We start from the raw sequence: 19,721 nt of genomic DNA, 5'->3' as shown, positions 1-19,721 counted from the left end.
GGTCCAGGTAATGTTTTCTCTCCACACTAACTTTACCTCAATATAGGTTATGTGCTCGAAGCCATCCTCCACTCAGGCTTTCTCTGTCACGTTGCATAGTGGTGGTTGCCTGCTTAAGTAATATAGTAAACTAGAAATCCAGAGTAGGAAAGCTAATGTTTCTGTGTAAGTCACTTTGTTCTCACTTTTTCTTTTTTTTTTTTTTGAAGTTGTAACAGAGTGCATAAATACTAGAACCTAGAATTTGCAAACAGTTGTCCATGTTCCACCCAGTTGACACTGACCTCTAGAGCAGGGGTTGGCAAACTATTTCTGTAAAAACAGGAGATTAGTAAATATTTTAGGTTTTGTAGGCCATATGCTCTGTCAACTCTCTTGTCCTATAAAAGTAGTCATAGATAAATAAATGGGTATGGCTGTGCTTTGGTAAAGCTTTATTTATAAAAATAATTGGTGGACTTGATTTGGCCTTTGAGCCATAGCTTGCAGACTCTTAGAAAATAATAACTATCCCATGTATTCTGTGTCTGTTAGTAATATTTTTCATCTGCTAGTCAGAGTCCCTTTTGTTTTTAATGCCTTTTGGGTGTTCTTTTTTTATTTTTTTTTAAAGAAAAATATTCTTTATTTAAAATATCTTTAAGTAACGTCCACTTCCAACATGGGGCTCAAACTCACAACCCCGAGAATAAGAGTTACATGCTCCACCAACTGAGCCAGCCAGGCTTGGTTTTTTGTTTTTTTGTTTGTGTTTTGTTTTTTAAGTTTATTTATTTTGAGAGAGAAAGTGGCTGGGGAAGGTGCAGAGAGTGAGAATCCCCAGTAGGCTCCACACTGTCAGCACAGAGCCCAACATGGGGCTTGAACCCACAAACTGCGTGATCATGACCTGAGCCAAAATCAGGCATCAACGCTTACTTGACTGAGCCACCCAGGTGTCCCTTGGGTGTTCTTTTTTAATTATAAAGGTGATATAATGCTTATTCAAAATTCATGTGCTTAGCCAAGTGTGAAAGAGAAAATATCTCATTCTGTTCTGTAGGCAACATTTTGGAAATAATCTTCAAGACGTGTTTGTATGTTCATATAAATGAACACACACGAGTGCTTGTGCTTGTTTTTTCACTTGGTGTATCACAGACATCTTTCCATGCCAGTCATGCCAGTCTACATGGCATTCCATTTAATGGTGTTCCATAATTTATTTACCAAGCTCCTATTGATGGATTTTTTTGTTTTTCACTACTACAACCAGGACGGCAATGACTATTCCAATATACATATTTTTTTAACACTCCTACAAGTATTTCTCCTTGATTGATTCCCAGTAAAAGTGCTGAGCCAAATAAGCATATTTAAATTTTGTTATGTTCTTAACAGGTCACCCTCAAAAGGGGTCGCCCTCAAAAGGTTGTGTTTCTTTATACTCCCATCAACCGTTTCTACATTATTAAAGTGATATTAAATACTTCATTATGGATTCCAGGGTTGGGCAGAGTTGATCCTCATCTGTTATAAAACAGTCCTTCACCAGAGCATAGTAGATGAGAGCTAAGAGTGTAGAACGCCAGACCTGTAGGTAATTGTCAAAGGAGAACTCAGTTACCCTTTACTGTGTATTTATGTGTATGTCCTTTTCTTTTTTTGTTGTACAACTCCCAAGGTCGCATCCTGAGTCTCAGCTGGCATCCCTCTGGTACCCACATTGCAGCTGGCTCCATAGACTACATTAGTGTGTTTGATGTCAAATCAGGTGACTGTTTTTCTCAGTTCATTTGGGGTTCGGGTCTTGATTCACATTGCTAGTTTCCAAAAGCTTGAGCCCTTGTGCTCTTACTGACCTCTAGGGCCTAACCTCTCTTTAACCTTCTGAGATGTTAGCCATGGATTTCACTCCTTTCTTAGATTGCTACTGCTGCTTTTGGGGGAATCCTGTTTCTTCAATCAGATGGATATTGTTTATCTTATTTATAATAAGAATTCATTTGAAAATTCCCCCTGGAGCAATAAGACATTTACTACGAAGGATCAGTTAAAATACTTGTGTATACCAGACCTTGGTAAAAGTAAGTGCCTCTCTGAGGAACACTAGGTCTTAGCACCATAATTGGTGAGGCATGAGATCAGAAAGCTAGAGAACCATCTACTTTCTCTGTTCTTGGCCTGAAAAATTGCAATATGGAATCCTTCAGTGATGAGACTGACTTCAGCTTGTTCAATAGGCCCATCTGTACTCCCATCTAAGATGGGAAGTAGAACAGATTTGGTTTGTCTCGTTTTTCTTTTTCCTTCATGCTTAAGCAAATTTTTTATTGTCTGTTATACACGCATAGTCAAAGAAGAACTCCTTGAGGCTTGTTACAAAGAAGCAGGAGTCCCCCTGTATTCCTTCTTTCACTCCTCAAAGGCGACCACCTGTAACTCTTAGCTAATTCTTTGATGTTTACTTGCACATATATAAATGTATATTTATACATTTGACTCATCAGATTCTTCCAGTTGCATAAATTAGGCTCATATAAATCTGATTTTCTTTATATCGCTTTTATCTTTTTTTTTTTTTTTTGATGTTTATTAGAGAGAGAGTGTGCACACAAGCAGGGGAGGGGCAGAGAGAGAGGGAGACAGAAAATTCGAAGTGGGCTCTGTGCTGATGGCAGAGAGCCCTGTGGGGCTCAAACTCAAGAACCATGAGGTCATGACCTGAGCTGAAGTTGGATGTTTAACTGACTGAGCCACCCAGGCTTTTATCTTGAATGATTCTCTCACAGAGCCTTCTTTTATTTTTTTATAGCTTATTTATTTATTTTGTAAGAGAGAGTGTGTGTGCGTGCAGAGGTGGGGCAGAGAAAGGACCCCAAGCAGGCTCCGTGCTATCAGCACAGAGCTGACTCACAACCCTGGGATCATGACCTGAGCCGAAATCAAGAGTGGGACACTCAACCCACTGACCCACCCAGGTGCCCCTCCCCCTCTTATTTTTCATCTCTTTGACTTTTTATTCTGTTTCCTGAGAGTTTTTCTTTATCATTTATTGATAGACTGATTTTGAAGATTTTATTTTTAGGTACTGTCTGTACTCAATGTGGGGCTCCAACTCAGAACCCCGAGATTGAGGGCTGCACGCTCTACTGACTGAACCAGCCAGGTGCCCCTTATCTTTATTTTTTAAGTCCTGTACTGAGTTTTTCATTTCTGCCATTTCCAAAGTTCTTTTTGGTTTCCTGAGTGTTTTTTTTAATAGTGCTTTTTTGTTTGTTTCCTTATTTACTGCCTTCTCTTTCTAAGGCTATTCAAGATTATATTTGTCAAGTATTCTTCATCTTAGCTGTTTTCTCTCTGGTATTCATTTTTTTCTGGTATTCTCTCTGGCCTCTGCCTTTCATATTAAAGCCTTGTTCACCTGTCTGGTGATGGCTTTCCTCACCACAAGAGTGGAGCTTACTGCTTGTGGGCTCCACTGAAGAATGATCTGACTGGACTGTTAGTTTGGGGAAACTCTAAAGAGACTGGCTTTTTAAATCATCTTCCTTGTGCTGGTCATGTTTCCCAGAAATGTTTTTTTAATTCTCCTGCTTGATGATGATATGCCTTTCCACATAAATTCTGCGAAGAAAACTAGTGTTCTCAACATTCAGTTAGTAACATTTCACTTTATTTCCCATATTGTAATCCTACCCTCAGTTGTTCCTGGTATCTCTCTTCAGAGAGTAAGTCTCCAGTTTTGTTTGAGGTGGAGTTGGGGAGTTGCCTGGCTTTTTAGTTAGGGGATAGGTATCTGAAGGATGTTAAGTTTCATAAACTTACTTTCAACCTAATTTCTCCTTTTAGTTCCACTTTAACTTCTGTTTCTAGAGTTTTGGGCATCAGCAGTTCCCAAGTCTTTTAAGGATTTCATGGTATAAATCAAGTGGCTTCTTGTCTTTCCCCACTGTTGACTTGAGACATACTACTTTCAGGACTCTGCTACATCAGTTACCATTCCATGTTTGCTTTTTTAATTCCCCAAATTTTGTACTGTTTTATTCTCCCCCTTTCCCGTGGGGTTTTAGAAAAGAGCCAAATATCGTGCACACTGCAGTTAGGCAGTTTTAAGTGAAGTCTCAAATGTCTCTTTCAATTTCACCTTACCCTGCCCCTCCAAATTTCTGTCTCCAGCTACCCCTCCCACCTCTCCCCCACAATCTTCAGGTAACCATTTTGGTGTTCTGAGACTGAGTTTACCACAACTACTATAACTACTGTTTACTGGCTGTTTGTGCTATGTGCTCAGGCAGCTGACTTAATAGATGCCTACCACAGGCGGGTTTTGAAGACAAAAGAGGTAAGTACCATTCAAATTTGGGCTTTTCTTATTTTTCAGGGAGCGCTGTTCATAAGATGCTGGTGGATAGGCAGTATATGGGTGTGTCTAAGCGGAAGTGTATCATATGGGGCGTGGCCTTCTTGTCTGATGGCACTGTCATAAGTGTGGACTCTGCTGGGAAGGTGCAGTTCTGGGACTCAGCCACTGGGACACTTGTGAAGAACCATCTCATTGCAAATGCTGATGTGCAGTCTATTGCCGTATCTGATGTGAGTATGGTCCCTGTTTTGAACGGTTACTGTATAACCTGGGGGATGAGTAGGGAAGGCTGTATCAGTAACGTAACACAAATGGTGTTCCCTAATCTTCAGTGTTGCATTGAAGGAAGATGAGTTTAGGAAAATGCATCTGAAACCCACATAATTTCTTTGAACCCTCATATTCTCTTAAAAACTAGTTAGAAAATATTCTCTAGATTAGTTAGCAGGGAGGTTTTCTTCAGACACTCCCCACCCACAGTTAATCCAGTCTGATTTAGATAGGCCACAAGTATCCTAGAAGAATCTTGAGAGGTGCTATTTTCCTCTTTGTGCAGTTCTTCTCCTGCTTCCTATCTTGGGAAATTAGATGATTTTATTAGATGATTTTGAAAATACTAAATTTTGGGGCGCCTGGGTGGCTTGGTCGGTTAAGCTTCCGACTTCAGCTCACATCATGATCTCACAGTCCGTGAGTTCGAGCCCCGTGTCAGGCTCTGTGCTGACAGCTCAGAGCCTGGAGCCTGTTTCAGATTCTGTGTCTCCCTCTCTCTCTGTCCCTCCCCCGTTCATGCTCTGTCTCTCTCTGTCCCAAAAATAAAAAAAATAAAAAAAAAAAAAGACTTAATTATTAAATTTTGTGCCATTAAAAAATTTTTTTTAATGTTTATTTTTTGTGAGAGAGGGAGACACACAATCTGAAGTAGACTCCAGGCTCTGAGCTGTCAGCATAGAGCCTGACACAGGGCTCGAACTCACGAACTGAACGGTGAGAGCATGACCTGAGCTGAAGTCAGAAGCTTAACTGACCGAGCCACCCAGGTGCCCTGGTGCTTTTTTAAAGTGTAATCACTCAAATATTATGCACATGTTTCAAAGACCAAGGAAGATGTGGATATTTGTTACTATGTAACAATTACGAGAATACATTTAAGGAGGAAAAGTAGCACAGTATAGTGCATGAAGTAGTACATAGTAGTGTATTAAGAAAAGAAGCAGATTTTGTATTAGATATTTATGTTTGATATTTTCTGCATATGTAGTTTTGTTAATATATATACTTATAATATTTCTGAAAAGATTAAAAATGCTAATGGTAGGGGCGCCTGGATGGCTCAGTTGGTGTGAGTGTCTGACCTCAGCTCAGGATATGATCTCGCAGTTTGTGAGTTCAAGCCTCTCATCGGGCTCTCAGCTGTCAGCACAGAGCCCACCTGCGCTCCTCTGTTCCCCCTCTTCTCTGCAACTCCCCCACTCACTCTCTTTCTGTCAAAAATAAATAATCATTTAAAATAATTTTTTTTAATGTTTTTATTTATTTTTGAGACAGAGCATGAGCAGAGGAGGGGCAGAAGCAGGCTCCAGGCCCTGAGCTGTTAGCACAGAGCCTGACGTGGAGCTCGAACCCACGAACCGCGAGATCGTGACCTGAGCTGAAGCTGGATGCTTAACTGACTGAGCCACCCAGGCGCCCCATAAATAAACATTTTTTTAAAACGCTAATGGTAATAGGGGCGCCTGGGTGGCTCAGTCGGTTAAGCGGTTAAGCGTCCGACTTCAGCTCAGGTCACGATCTCGCAGTCTGTGAGTTCGAGCCCCACGTCGGGCTCTGGGCTGATGGCTCAGAGCCTGGAGCCTGTTCAAATTCTGTGTCTCCCTCTCTCTCTGACTCTCCCCCGTTCATGCTTTGTCTCTCTCTGTCTCAAAAATAAATAAACGTTAAAAAAATATATATATATTTTAAAAAACGCTAATGGTAATTTTAAAGTTGGGGCTGGCAGGCAGGAGGCAGGCTTAATTTGTACTGTATACCATTTTACTATTTGATCTTTCTTCTACCATGTGCCTATAATTACTGTATTGCATTGAATCATTAGATACAAATGATTGTAAGACATGCCATAATTTTGTTATCATGGGAAAGAAAAAACTGCCAATTAAATTATAACAGTGCTTTTCTTGAAATGTAAAATTTGTATTTTGTAATACACACTATTATGATTTAAACTGACACAATGTTTTTTTAATCAGAGAATTTTGGGGCACCTGGGTGGTTCAGTTGGTTGAGCATCTGACTTTGGCTCAGGTCATGATCTTGTGGTTCGTGGGTTCGAGCCCCATATCGGGCTCTGTGCTGAAAGCTCAGAGAGTGGAACCTTCTTCAGATTCTGTGTCTCCCTCTCTCTGCCCCTCCCCCAGTCATGCTCTGTGTTTCTCTCTCTCAAAAATAAACATTAAAAAAAATTTAAACATAGAGTTCATATTCTTATAAATTATTATCATTCTTGTAAATAGTTATTCTCTAAATAGCTCTTATTGAAGAGCTTTTTGAGACCAAAGCATAACATTTTTATTATATTAGTCTTGTGCATATATAACCAGGAAAGTATGAATGAAATAAAGTGAATAAGGTTTTCCCAAAACTTCTTCACATGTACAGATGGACTCTGAATCACCTTTCAACTCTGTCATCAGGGTCCATGTTTCCCACACATGCCTCTCAGCCATCCATAGTGTTGGTAGATGATGTCCTACTGTAGTCCCAAGATTTTGTTTCAGGTTTTTGACAACCAGTCTGCAAGTTTTTGTTGTTTTAAGTAGGCTCCACACCCAACTTGGGGCTTAAACTCATGACCCTGAGATGAAGAGTTGCATGTTCTACCGACTGAACCAGCCAGGTGCCACCCATTCTGCAAGTTTTGATATTGCTCTTTATCTGAAAATAATACATATGCATTAGGTTGAAAGCTAGAAGATATCCTGATTTCAAAGATAGTTAAATGTGGGCAAATATGTGCCTGAGAGTCAGTAAACTGTTACGTATTTTTTTATTTTTATTTTTTTAGTGGACAAATGTAATTGTACAAATTCCAGCCCTCAAAATGCTTATCATACCCTATGAACTAGGGCATACTTGGTTTTGAACCCCAACTGTAGCACCTAGGCTACTTGGGCAGGCTGCTTCTCTCTAAATCTTAGTTTCTTTCTTTGTGACAACAGGGATGCTAGTAATACATACTTCATAGAGTTTGGGAAGGATTAATTGGGTAGTGCATGTAGAGTGCTAAGTGCAGTACCTGGCACAGAATGAGTGTGGTATTGGCATTTTCACATCTTTTTTGAAATTGATCCTAATTTCAAGGGTTTTCTCCACTACATTCTCTTGCCAGCACAGTTGATTATTTTTAGATATCTTTTTAATGGATTTTCATTGACTGAAGAGTGGATGGTGGCAAATACCCAGTCCTTTGATCTTCTTAGATGTCTTTCACCCTTATCAAGTAGGCAAGTACTGATTCCTGCAGAGAGTTGTAGGGAACATTTGCTTTCATTTAGAGGTCAGTCTTGAGATTGTTTTTCTGTGTGAAACAGTCACTCTGTGATTAAATTAGGACACTTCCCCTCCCTTTTCAGGTCAGCGTTCGCCTTGGTTTGTTCCCTCTGTGCCCTGAGAAAGGCGTTTTCTTTTTTCCTTTTCAGTTCTTTTATGATTCTACTTTGGGGAAAGATGATGTGGAGTGAGTTAGAGTTGTCTTTTTGGTCCCTCTTTTTTGGTGGGACCTTGTACAAACTGCCGCCCCCCCCCCTTGTATATAAATAAACTGTTTAGTTGGGTGTGGAGGACAGTGTGTAAGTTCCTAAGCTGCTCAGTATCTCCACTCTTCCTTGGATAATGGTTTTCAAATAGTATCCTTAGAGCAGGAAAGGGAGAGGCTGGTTTGGGTTAAGTTATATGCTGTCCTTCAGATATGCTTTCCTTCTCACAATCATGTGCCTGCAAATTACCTCAAAGAGAGCTGGCACAAGATTGAGGTGGTGTGGTGTGCCCAGAGCAAAGGCTTTGAAGGCAGATGGCCATGTGTCTTTGTCGTATCTGTAGACCTCTTGAAGTTCGTTTCCTTACCTGTGTAAAGAGCTATTCAATGATGATGGCGGGGGGGGGGGGGGGGGGGGGGTGGAGATAAAATCATTACTCATACAAACATGAAATGGAAATGTCAGAGATTTTCTGTAACTCATTAACAAGGAAACCAGTAAGATGTTATAAGCAGTTCAAAGGACAATTTCACAAACACAGAGTTCTATACAGCCATTAGGAATGCTGAAATGAGTTTACAAATTGTTGCAAGACTCCGTGTCCACAGAGCAGTTAAGCAGTTGCATTCCATCAGGCAAACTTGTTTGGCCTAACTCCCAGTACTAGAGTTTACAGAGTTGTAAACTGGCTCCAAGACAGTCAAAGTGCTCCCTGAACAAGGATACCAGTATTTGTTATGCTTATTTCTTTTTTTTTAATGTTTATTTATTTTTGAGACAGAAACAGAGCGTGAATGGGGGAGGGGCAGAGAGAGAGGGGGACCCGGAATCCAAAGCAGGCTCCAGGCTCTGAGCTGTCAGCACAGAGCCTGATGCGGGGCTTCAACTCATGAACTGCGAGATCATGACCTGAGTTGTCGGACACCCAACTGACTGAGCCACTCAGGCGCCCCTCTTACATTTATTTCAAAGTCATTCACACTTTCTCCTTGTAGGGCAAATGGTCACTTAAACTTGCAGGTTACTCAAGGACTAGAGATTATACGACATATATATGGTTCTTAACACAGCGAGTGTGTAGTTGATCCAGCTACATGTTCATACGTGTTTAGAGATCTCATTTTTCTTACCTGACTAACCTAGTCTTGGTACTGTTTGATTGGTTAACTGCTGGTCCAGGTTCCTAGGTTTATCACTGCCTTATCGAAGATCCATCCTATTTTTTTTCCCCTGCTCAAAGTTAAATGTTTTTTTTTTTTTAAACGGGAGTTAAGATGAGAATGGTTTTGAGTATACAAAGGAATTGTAAAAATTGCGGACGTACTAAGACCTTTTAAAACTAACACAAATCACAGTGTTCAATATCCTGGTGAGAGAGAGCCTAAAACTGAGGACCAGGCACCTGGGTCCTTGTGTGATACCCACCAGGCTACTTCCCTCCCTCCTCAGCCCACCCTCTCTTCATCCCTAAAAAAGAAGGCAATGAGCTTCAGGTTTTGACTACAGTTTTCCAGTCTTTCTTCCATTATTCCCAGTACTTTTTTTTTGTTTATTGTTTACGTACATAACAGAAAATACGCCATTTTAACCATTTTTAAGTACAATTCACTGGCATTAAGTACATTCACAGTGTTGTGCAACCATCACCTCTATCCATTTTCAGAACTTTTTCATCACACAAACTGTACCCATTAAAAAGTAACTCCTTATTTCTCCCTTTTCCCAGGCCCTTTTAAAACCTTTATTCTACTCTCTGTCCCTATGAATTTATTTGCTATTCTAGGAAATCTAAGTGGAATCATATAATATTTGTCCGTTTTTGTCTGAGTTATTTTACCTAGCATAATGTTTTCAAACAAAGTTCATCCACATTAATACCATTATCAGAATTTTGATCCCTTTTTAAGGCTGGCTAATACTTCATTATATGTATATACTGATTATGTTTGTTCATCTGTTGATGTGCATTTGGATTTTCATGTTTTGGTTTTTGTGAATAATGCTGCTATGAATATTGGCGTACACGTATCTGAGTCCTTGTTTCCAAGTCTTTTGATGATACGTTTTTATTGTATTAAATTTACTCCTAGGTGATCTTTCTTGTTGTTTTTCTAATGGGGTCTAGTTTGTATGTTTGAAAGCACTGTAATCGTTTGAGGTACACATTGTTAATTTTGTCAGTAGAGGGCACATTATTACCTGTGTGTGAGCTTGCTCCTCTAGTGGAATTGTCAGCTTCTGGAGGAAAAAGACCCCATAACCTACCTTACAGTTTTGGGCATAGGTTTTCCCCTAAGCTGTGCAGACAGAAAACCTCAGGGAATATTTTTCAAACTGGGCCCTGTTTTGCTCAAATGTACCTCCCTAATGATTTAATTTCTCAGCAAGAAGACAGTTTCGTGGTGGGCACAGCCGAGGGGACAGTATTCCATTTTCAGCTGGTCTCTGTGACTTCCAACAGCAGTGAGAAGCAGTGGGTGCGGACAAAGCCATTCCAGCATCACACACATGATGTCCGAGCCGTGGCCCACAGCCCGACGGCACTGATATCTGGAGGTGGGTTGCACTCGCTGCCAGGCTGCCGCTTTACCCGGCTCTGGTTATTTTCACGTGGGGCTTTTTCCAACTCTGCTGCCTTCCCTCTCCCCTCCCACTGCAGGCACTGACACCCACTTAGTCATTCGTCCTCTCATGGAGAAGGTGGAGGTTAAGAATTACGATGCTGCTCTCCGAAAAATCACTTTTCCCCATGTAAGTATTGTCCCCTGGCCCCCACCGTCCCTCTGTCCTATAAGACTGAGTACAGCTCACGCTTTCTGGGCAAATCTATAGGACTTGTATAGTTACCTACCTTCTTCGTTCTTCTGTTTGTGAGGTAAGCGTCCTGTAAAAACATTTACAGGGGCCAAGAGATGTACAGCAACACTCCTAGTTCACTTTCTGGGGAAATCATTCCCTCTTCTGGATAGTTGTGGTTTAGGGAAGTTTGTTTTTTTGTTTTTAAGGCTGGACTCTATTATTCTGGGTGGGAGCACGAAAATCCAGGCTTCCAGTGTTCCTTTCTAGGTAAAAGGACATCTTCCCAAGCTAGAAACCCTTCTCCCCGCTACCTGCTTCTACGTTCCATTCAACCAGTAAACGTTACTGAGTCTACCTCCTCGTTGTCTTGTGAATCTAGTCATTTCTCTTTACACTGCCATTATCCTAGTTTGAATCAGTGTCTTTTCTCAACTGCATTCACCTGTTAATGATCTCATTTTATTATATTTGCTCCATTTCAGCCTGTTCTCCATTGATCCATTCAAAAAACGACTTTGCTCATCATTCCATGCTTAAAAGCTTTTGGTTGGTCCTTCAGGATAACCTAATTCCTTAGCATGGCCTCTGCAACCTGTCTTGATCTGGCCCGTCCTTCAGCATCTTCTCTCCCCTGTCTTGTCCAACACATGCTTCACCTCATCCCTACTCCCACCTAGTTTAGTGTGCTGAAAGACTGTTTTTATTCTCTGTAATGCTCTCTTACCTTTGAGCTATTTCATATGCCATTCCTCTTGGAACGTCCTGCCCTACCTTTTTTTGCCTGATTTGTCTTTACTAATGAGCCTCATCAGGGCTCCTGGCTTTATGAGGCTACATTGGATATCCTTTCTACTTTTTTTCACTACATGCTGTGCTTAGTCCTATTAAAATTCTTAACACACTTGGTGCAACTGCCTGTTTAATTCTTTGTCAATCCTTTTAGTCTACAAACTCGAGGGCAGTAGCTATATTTTTATTTATCATTATGCTCTTAGATCCTAGGACAGTACTGACATATGGTAGTACTTAGGATATTTTTATGAAGTAAATGGATTTCATCAGTAAAAAACGTGCTAGGATGTTGCTGTATCTAGTACTGAGGCGATAAATAACCCTGCTTATTTATCACTTTTCAATTCTTGGATACAGCGACGTCTCATTTCCTGTTCAAAAAAGAGGCACCTTCTCCTTTTCCAGTTTGCTCATCACTTGGAACTGTGGCGACTGGGATCTACAGTTGCAACAGGTACAGTGAGAGAAAGTCTTTTCCACTAAGAGGACTGGAGAGAGAAGCGAGGGATTAGAATTGCAGTTGAAATTGTGCTTGTGGAAAAATGGAAGTATTTTTCTGTCTTTGGCAACTTCTGGTTTTCCCAGCCACGGGAGAGACCAAAGGAGTTCTTCAGAGTGTTAGAATTGTTAGCAGGTTACTGGGTCATATGCTAAAAGTTTATGATTCTGTAAGGTGCCCTGCAGGGCATAGTGGAGGTGAGGGTTGCCCTGGGAGCAAAACAAGCTGCTGAAAATGACAAGATTTAATATTGGGTGGTGACAGCCCTGCATTGAGAAGGAGGAGGTCACGTGGTTCTTACTGGGGTGATAGTCTAGTGGCTTTTTGTATGACCAGTTGAGAAAACTTTTGGGTTCTGTTGTTTTATAGTAGATAGGAGGGTTTTGCTTTAGGTTCCAAAATGAGCAAATGAAGCTGAAGTCGAGGTCTCACAAACCCCACTCCCACCCACCTCACTGCCTGGCTGTGTGTTAAAGCTTCAGAGAATTAGTGATATACCTTGGGCCACATCTGAGGCACCTAAATAGAAGCTAACAAAGTACTCACTGCTTTCCTCTTTATATAAACCCAGAAAACGGGGTTTACTGTGTCAGACATTTTTTTTATTTCCAGTGGTAGAGATTTCATTCTACCCAGAAATGACTTTTTAGAAGAAAAATGTACAAATAACGTTTCTTTGAGAAGAAAAACTCAGGGAAATTTCTTGTTCCAGGAAAGAATGGGGATACCCTTCCACTTTCTAAAGATGCAGATCATTTGCTACACCTCAAGACAAAGGTAAGGAAGTTTCATCTGTGTGTCCAGGCTGTGAAATCCAGAACTGTTTTCTCATAATGAATTTTGAGGGTTAGTTGACATCATAAAAGTCTGTAAAATCCTCAATTATTTGAATGAAGTACTTTGTCAACAGAACTGGGTTTCCTGTGATTATAAGTAAGGCATGCAGAATTTATTGGATGAATGAATACAGAAAATTGGTGTGTTGTTGTTGTTATGTAAATAACTTGTGTATTTTTATAAAATTGAAATGGTAAAAGAGTATACAATGAGAAATGAGCCTCTTCCTTACCTAAATCCTGGTCCCACTCTGCCAATAGTTTCTTACATGTCCTTCTAGAAAAAATTTCCACCCATGTGTGCAGGTGTATATCCTTCCTTTCTACAGTAATGAGAATATAACATGCACACTGCTTTGTAATTTCCGTTTAAATGTCTTTTTTTTTAAGTTCTAATTTTTTTTTTTTTTAGTAATCTCTATACTCAACATGGAGCTTGATCTCATAACCCTGAGATCAAGAAACACATGATTTTCCAACTCAGCCAGCCAGGTGCCCCTAAATGTCCTTATTTTAATTACACAAATATTTGCAAATACAGTTTTACTGTGAAGAATTTATACACTATTCATAGTTTATATTCTTGAATGCCTCTTAAAATTCTAGTCCACTCTCCTGGAATAATTACTTGATTAGCTGTTTATCCTTCCAGGTATTTTTCTATGTGACAGTGTATATGTATGTATACATACATACATATAATTAGATATTTTGGGAGTTTTTTGAATTATATAATGTTACATTGAACTTTTCCTTTGTTTTTCAGATTTTTTTTTTTTTTTTTTTTTTTGCTATTTCTTACAGGTTGTTAGGTATCATAGACAAAATGAAACAAACATAACTCAGAAAATTAGTTTTCCAAGTCACCTGGCCTACAAAACCTTACTGTATTAAATGCTTTTCTTCTCAGGTTTCTAGTTAGGTTTTAGTATGAAGCCATCTTTAAGGTACACGAAGGGCTGAGAGAAGTTCACATATTCATAGACCTCTGTTCTTGGTTTTGGAAATCAAGCCACACCATTCAGGTGCTGTACCTCTGAAATAATCCTAGTGACACATAGCATATGTGTGTCAAGATTATGTGTAGGTATTTGTGGTTATGGCCAGAGTGGCAACAGCTTGAGGATTCATGTCACAGTGAACTTTGACATAATGAAGTTTTTCATGAATATTCATCCTGATTTCTGACATTGCCAGGGTCCTGAGAACATTATTTGCAGCTGTATCTCCCCGTGTGGAAGTTGGATAGCCTATTCTACAACTTCTCGTTTTTTTCTTTATCGGTTGAATTATGAACATGACAACATAAGCCTCCAAAGGGTAAGTGATAACCCAATGTCTGGTTGAACAAGAAAAAATTTCTTAAGTGTGTGATTTTTGTGTGAAGCAGAACATACTGAGTATGAATCATGAAAAGCTATTTGGAGACAGCTGTTTATAAAACAGTATTTTATTTCCATTTTGAATAGATTATGTTTTTGGAGGCATAGGGAAATGTCAGAAAGTGGCAATAAAGCATAGGCTTTTGCAGAGATGAAAGGGGGGATGGAAAGGTTATAATGGGCATGTTAGTGTTCCTTGACCAGTTGGCTTCCTTAGATCAGGGAGTATTAATGTCTTTTAAGCTAGGCTGTGATTATTTTTGATGGATTCTAGGTCTCACTTCTCTCTCTTACTGGTTTTTACTACTGGTTCACCCAAGGTTTCCAAAATGCCAGCATTCCTTCGCTCTGCCCTTCAGATTTTGTTTTCTGAAGATTCAACAAAGCTCTTTGTGGCATCAAATCAAGGGTCTCTGCATATCATTCGGCTATTGGAAGGAAGCTTCAAGCACCTGCATACTTTCCAGCCTCAGTCAGGTGGGAACTTGGTAACTGGCCAAGGGGGAGAGTTGTCAGTCTCTGATGTATCTTTTTTTCCCTTTTAAACCTAAATCATTGTCGGGGCTCCCTAATGCTCTTCTCCACCCTGTAAATACTCACATGTTTGCAATTTAAAGTAGGAGGAGATATCTGGTGAAAATGCTTGATGAGATCTGAAATGTTCCTTACACCTACTCTTTTCTCACTGGATTTTTTTAGTCCTTATTTGGGGCCAGAAATTTCATCACCCTTCGAGTTTTGTTAGCAGAGCAAGAAAGTTAAAATCATCTTAATACTACTGACACCCAGAAATAACTGCCATTAATATTTTTGTGTATTTTTTTGTTTGTTTAAGTTTTTTAAATGTTTATTTATTGTTGAAGGAGAAACAAAGTGTGATTGGGGGAGGGGCAGAGAGAGAGAGGAAGATATAGAATGTGAAGCAGGCTCCAGGCTCTGAGCTGTCAGCAGAGAGCTTGATGTGGGGCTTGAACTCAAGAGCCATGAGATCATGACCTGAGCTGAAGTCGAGACACTTAATCAATGGAGCCACTCAGACGCCGCTATTTTTGTGTATTTCTGATAGATGTTTATATATAGGTAATTTTTTGGACGTGTTAATTTTTTTGGTTGGTGGTTTTCAATAAAGATGAACTTACACATGCATTTGTATTACCTGTCACCCCTGTTCTCTGAGAGCATTAGTATGCATGACTAAGTAACTGTGTATAGCTAACTGTTGCTGAGTTCATGATTGAGAACTTAGTACCCAGTACTTGCCATGGGCCTTTTCCCTTCTCTCTTGCCCTAGATATAGCAGCTTCACTGTCATTTAGACTCCATCAGCCTAAAACATCACCTCTTTTAACTTAAACTTTCACTATTCATAAGCTGCTCCAGAAGCATACAGGAAAAGAAATCCACAAGTTAGGAGGCAGATAAATAAGAGACAGTGTATTTTGAGTGCCTGTATATGTTTTTATTAAAAACAGCTTAGACTCTGTATTTGGCATTTAGCATGTCTTAAAATTAGGCTCGGCATTATAGGTACTACTTTATTTGCTCCTCTTCTTCCATCTCTTGTCCTCTTATAGTCAAGCTGGTTTCTTCATAGCCCTCAAACCTGTGTATTCCAGTCCTTGTCACTTAGCTCATGTTCTCCATCCTTTTCCACCCATCCTTTAGCATCTGGTTTATGTCTTGTTATAAAGCTTTTTCATCCTTTGGGGGTGTTGTTTGCAGCACAAATTTTGGCATATAACATCACTGTTTGATTTTTAACCCACAAGTCTTCATTTTGCCAGATTGGTTTAAAATCCCTTGATGTCAAAGATGGCCCATATGTGCCCATGCTCCCTTAGTGCTAAATACACAGCAGGTACCCAATAAATTAAAGACATGCGTCAAGCCTTTTGAGCTTGCTGTTTGTCCTTAGCTTTGATTAAAAACCATTTGGTAGGAAAGGAGTTTGAAACAATTAAAATACAGACTTTAGGTAGCTGCTGCCTTGATTCTCCATTTCTCTGGTAGGCAGTGTCTCAGACTTGAGCAAGTGGTGCCTTCAGGTTTATCTCTGGCTCCTCTTTACATGATGGATGGCTAATTAAATGAAAATAGTAGACTAACATGTAAGACTTACTTGCAAAACTATCAAATTATCCAATTGTGATTTAAATAAAATTCTTGGGACGCCTGGGTGGCTCAGTCGGTTAAGCTACCGACTTCGGCTCAGGTCATGATCTCATGGTTTGTGAGTTTGGGCCCGCATTAGGCTGCACAGACGGTGCAGAGCCTGCCTGGGATTCTCTCTCTCCCTCTCTTTCTGCCCCTCTCTCCCTTGTGCTCTTTCTCAAAAATAAATAAGTAAACTTAAAAAAATTTTCTCCCTCTTTAAAAACAATACAAAATAATAATAAATAAATACATAAAAGTCTTAATTGACTTTTGCCATCATATCCAGGCCAGGGCTGGCTGTGGACACTGAATTTAGAGATTAACTATTGTTCTGTCTGCACAGGGACAGTGGAGTCCATGTGTCTTTTGGCAATCAGTCCAGATGGGAATTGGCTAGCTGCATCAGGTACCAGTGCTGGAGTCCATGTGTACAACATAAAACATCTAAAGGTAAGCATAGGGTGTAGTAGTAGGAAACAAGAGGAAGTTAGCCGTGCAGTTACAAGACTCAAAGCAGATTGGTATGACCTGGAAAATTAGTGGACATTTTTTTTTTTAAACTAAGAATTTTTCCTGTTTTATTTGTTTGGAGCCCCAAAACTATAATCTGCAACATTAAAATCAGTCAATTGGAACAGTGAAAACACGCTTGTACAAAATTTTGAAATTAAGGATTTATGGGTGATGAATTCACATCCAGATTATTTCTATATTCTGGTGAGGAAAATTCTGATTTACCCAGATGAATAGTTGCAGATAGTAACAATTTCTTTTAACAGCTTGCCTTGTAATCTCAAGGTATTTTTAAATTAAACAGAAGTTTGACAAAGGAGTAGCAGGAAAATACTTTTCATTAATCAGTAATGATCTTGTCATTCACACATTGAATTACTAATGATCCCTTACAAGTTTTCATCTTCATCCTAAAAATCAGTTAAGAACTACCCAAAACTTGGAATGAGCATCAAAAGTTTATAGAATACCAAACTGCAACATTTAGTGAGTTTGTCTGTTAACTGCATAACTTAATCTTTATGACGTTGTGGCAGAAGCATGTACTGCTCTTTGAGCTTTGCCTGACACTGTAGTGTTGCACGTGTCTTGCAACTTGCATAAATGTCCGTGTCAAGGCATTAGTTTCTTTTAAATTTAGTGTAGAGCTACAGATTCCTTGTTCAATGATGTGTTTATGAACAATTCATATAGATGAGAGATAGCAGCAAAAGCTTTACTCTGAAGTTTTCTGCAAATGCTGTCAGTTGTGTGAGCGTTAAATTTGTGGGTTTTTTTTTTTTTTAATTTTAAATAAAATTAAGGTTTATTGTTTGTGGGTACTGCCTGATGTTTGTGGGAACTTCCATAGAACTCTTTTGAGTTCTAAGGAACGCTATTTAAAAACTGACCTAGACCATCAAGTCATTCCTGAAAGGAGGTATATAGAGTTATCTTTTGTGTCTGTCATTTGTTCTCAGCTTCACTGCACAGTACCTGCCTATAATTTCCCTGTGACTGCTCTGGCTATTGCCCCCAATACCAACAACCTTGTCATTGCTCATTCTGATCAGCAGGTAAGAGATACCAGCACTTTCTAATTCCTTTCTGCTGGATAATAACTAGGAAGCTAAGATAATGACAATTTTGGAGGAGCTTTTAATTAAAAGTACTGGATGATACATAGGTAGTTTCCTCCTGTGTGAAGTAAAACTTTGTGTGTAGCCTGGGTACATTATAGGCCAGTAATATCCTTTGGCTTGATGGGCACAATGGAATGATGAAGCACTGAGATAATAAAGATGTACAGGAAGGAGGAGCAATTTTTAAGTACTCATTTTACTGAGTGTTTATAGACTAGAGATGACATAGACCCAGGTGTTAGTCTGGGTATAGGATATAGTAAGGTCTTAAGAGTTGAAATGACGAAAAGATCATATATTTCACCTTCAGTTTTGAAATAACGAAATCAGGCCATGGTGAAGTCTGTTGTCTGTAACAGACTTACCAAAATGAGTGCATAGCCTACTGCTTTTTTCCATACCAAGTTGTAAGAAGATCTTTAAAGTACCCGAATTGTGGGGGGCGCTTTGGTGGCTCAGTCAGTTGAGCATCTGACTTCTGCTCAGGTCATGAACTTGCAGTTCGTGAGTTTGAGCCCCGTGTTGGGCTCTGTGCTGACAGCTCAGAGCTGGAGCTGCTTTGGATTCTGTGTCTTCCTCTCTCTATATTCCTCCCCTGCTCGTACTCTTTCGCTCGCGTGCTTGCTCTCTCTCTCGGTCTCTCTCTCTCTCTGTCAAAAATAAATAAAGATTAAAAAAAAAATTTTTTTTAATATTTGAGTTATAGAACACATTGTGAAGTGATCAATACTTATATATTCTCATCTGTAAAATGGGCATAATACTTTCCTCACTGAGCTGTTGGAAAGATTAAGTATGATCTCACACATTGCACACATGTATGTGTTCTATTCAGAAAATGAAATCTCTTGGGGCGCCTGGGTGGCGCAGTCGGTTAAGCGTCCGACTTCAGCCAGGTCACGATCTCGCGGTCCGTGAGTTCGAGCCCCGCGTCAGGCTCTGGGCTGATGGCTCAGAGCCTGGAGCCTGTTTCCAATTCTGTGTCTCCCTCTCTCTCTGCCCCTCCCCCGTTCATGCTCTGTCTCTCTCTGTCCCAAAAATAAATAAACGTTGAAAAAAAAAAATTTAAAAAAAAAAAAAAAAAAAAAAAAATGAAATCTCTCATTTCAGTTTTGTGGGGTTTTGTCCTTGACTAGAGTCTGAAAGATTAGTGAAGCCACATGTTTGTCTTTGTCACACATAAGTCCACCTGATGCCTTTTCCTGGCATTTGGTCCCATAGGGGCTTCAGTTATTAAAGCTGGTGGGAAATTTTTTATATCTTTTAGATTAGCAGAAAATCAGTAGAGTTGATAGTACACAGTGCTGGGAGGACACAGTGAGATATGTAAAAAAAAAATTTAAATCCATGTAATCTTTGATTCACAAGTTCTAATTCTAAAAGTTCTTCCTGTAGATATAAACCTTGAATTGTGCAAAAAGACATTGATACAGAGATCATCATTGCAGCCTTGTTTACAGTAGTGAAAGACTGGAAATAAGTGTCCATTAAACAGATGAGATAAGTAAATCATGGTACATCCAAA

General features: G+C 39.7%; 1 protein-coding gene across 2 annotated transcripts in view; it reads left to right on the top strand.

Moving 5' to 3' along the window:
* Positions 1-19,721, top strand: part of UTP4 (UTP4 small subunit processome component) — a 31,357-nt gene that overhangs the window by 6,783 nt on the left and 4,853 nt on the right. Inside the window, exons 5-14 of one of the 2 annotated variants that reach the window (XM_030297677.1) lie at positions 1,664-1,753; positions 4,364-4,575; positions 10,485-10,656; positions 10,760-10,851; positions 12,049-12,145; positions 12,903-12,967; positions 14,224-14,346; positions 14,729-14,885; positions 16,906-17,012; positions 18,035-18,130. In XM_030297677.1, the coding sequence (XP_030153537.1) occupies positions 1,664-1,753; positions 4,364-4,575; positions 10,485-10,656; positions 10,760-10,851; positions 12,049-12,145; positions 12,903-12,967; positions 14,224-14,346; positions 14,729-14,885; positions 16,906-17,012; positions 18,035-18,130 (1,211 nt within the window). The remainder of the gene's footprint in view (positions 1-1,663; positions 1,754-4,363; positions 4,576-10,484; positions 10,657-10,759; positions 10,852-12,048; positions 12,146-12,902; positions 12,968-14,223; positions 14,347-14,728; positions 14,886-16,905; positions 17,013-18,034; positions 18,131-19,721) is intronic. The other variant, XM_030297676.1, reaches the window with a different exon arrangement.

This window comes from Lynx canadensis, chromosome E2 (genome assembly GCF_007474595.2).
Source record: "Lynx canadensis isolate LIC74 chromosome E2, mLynCan4.pri.v2, whole genome shotgun sequence".
Taxonomy (NCBI): Eukaryota; Metazoa; Chordata; class Mammalia; order Carnivora; family Felidae; genus Lynx; species Lynx canadensis.
This window is presented reverse-complemented; position numbering and strand designations above follow the sequence as displayed.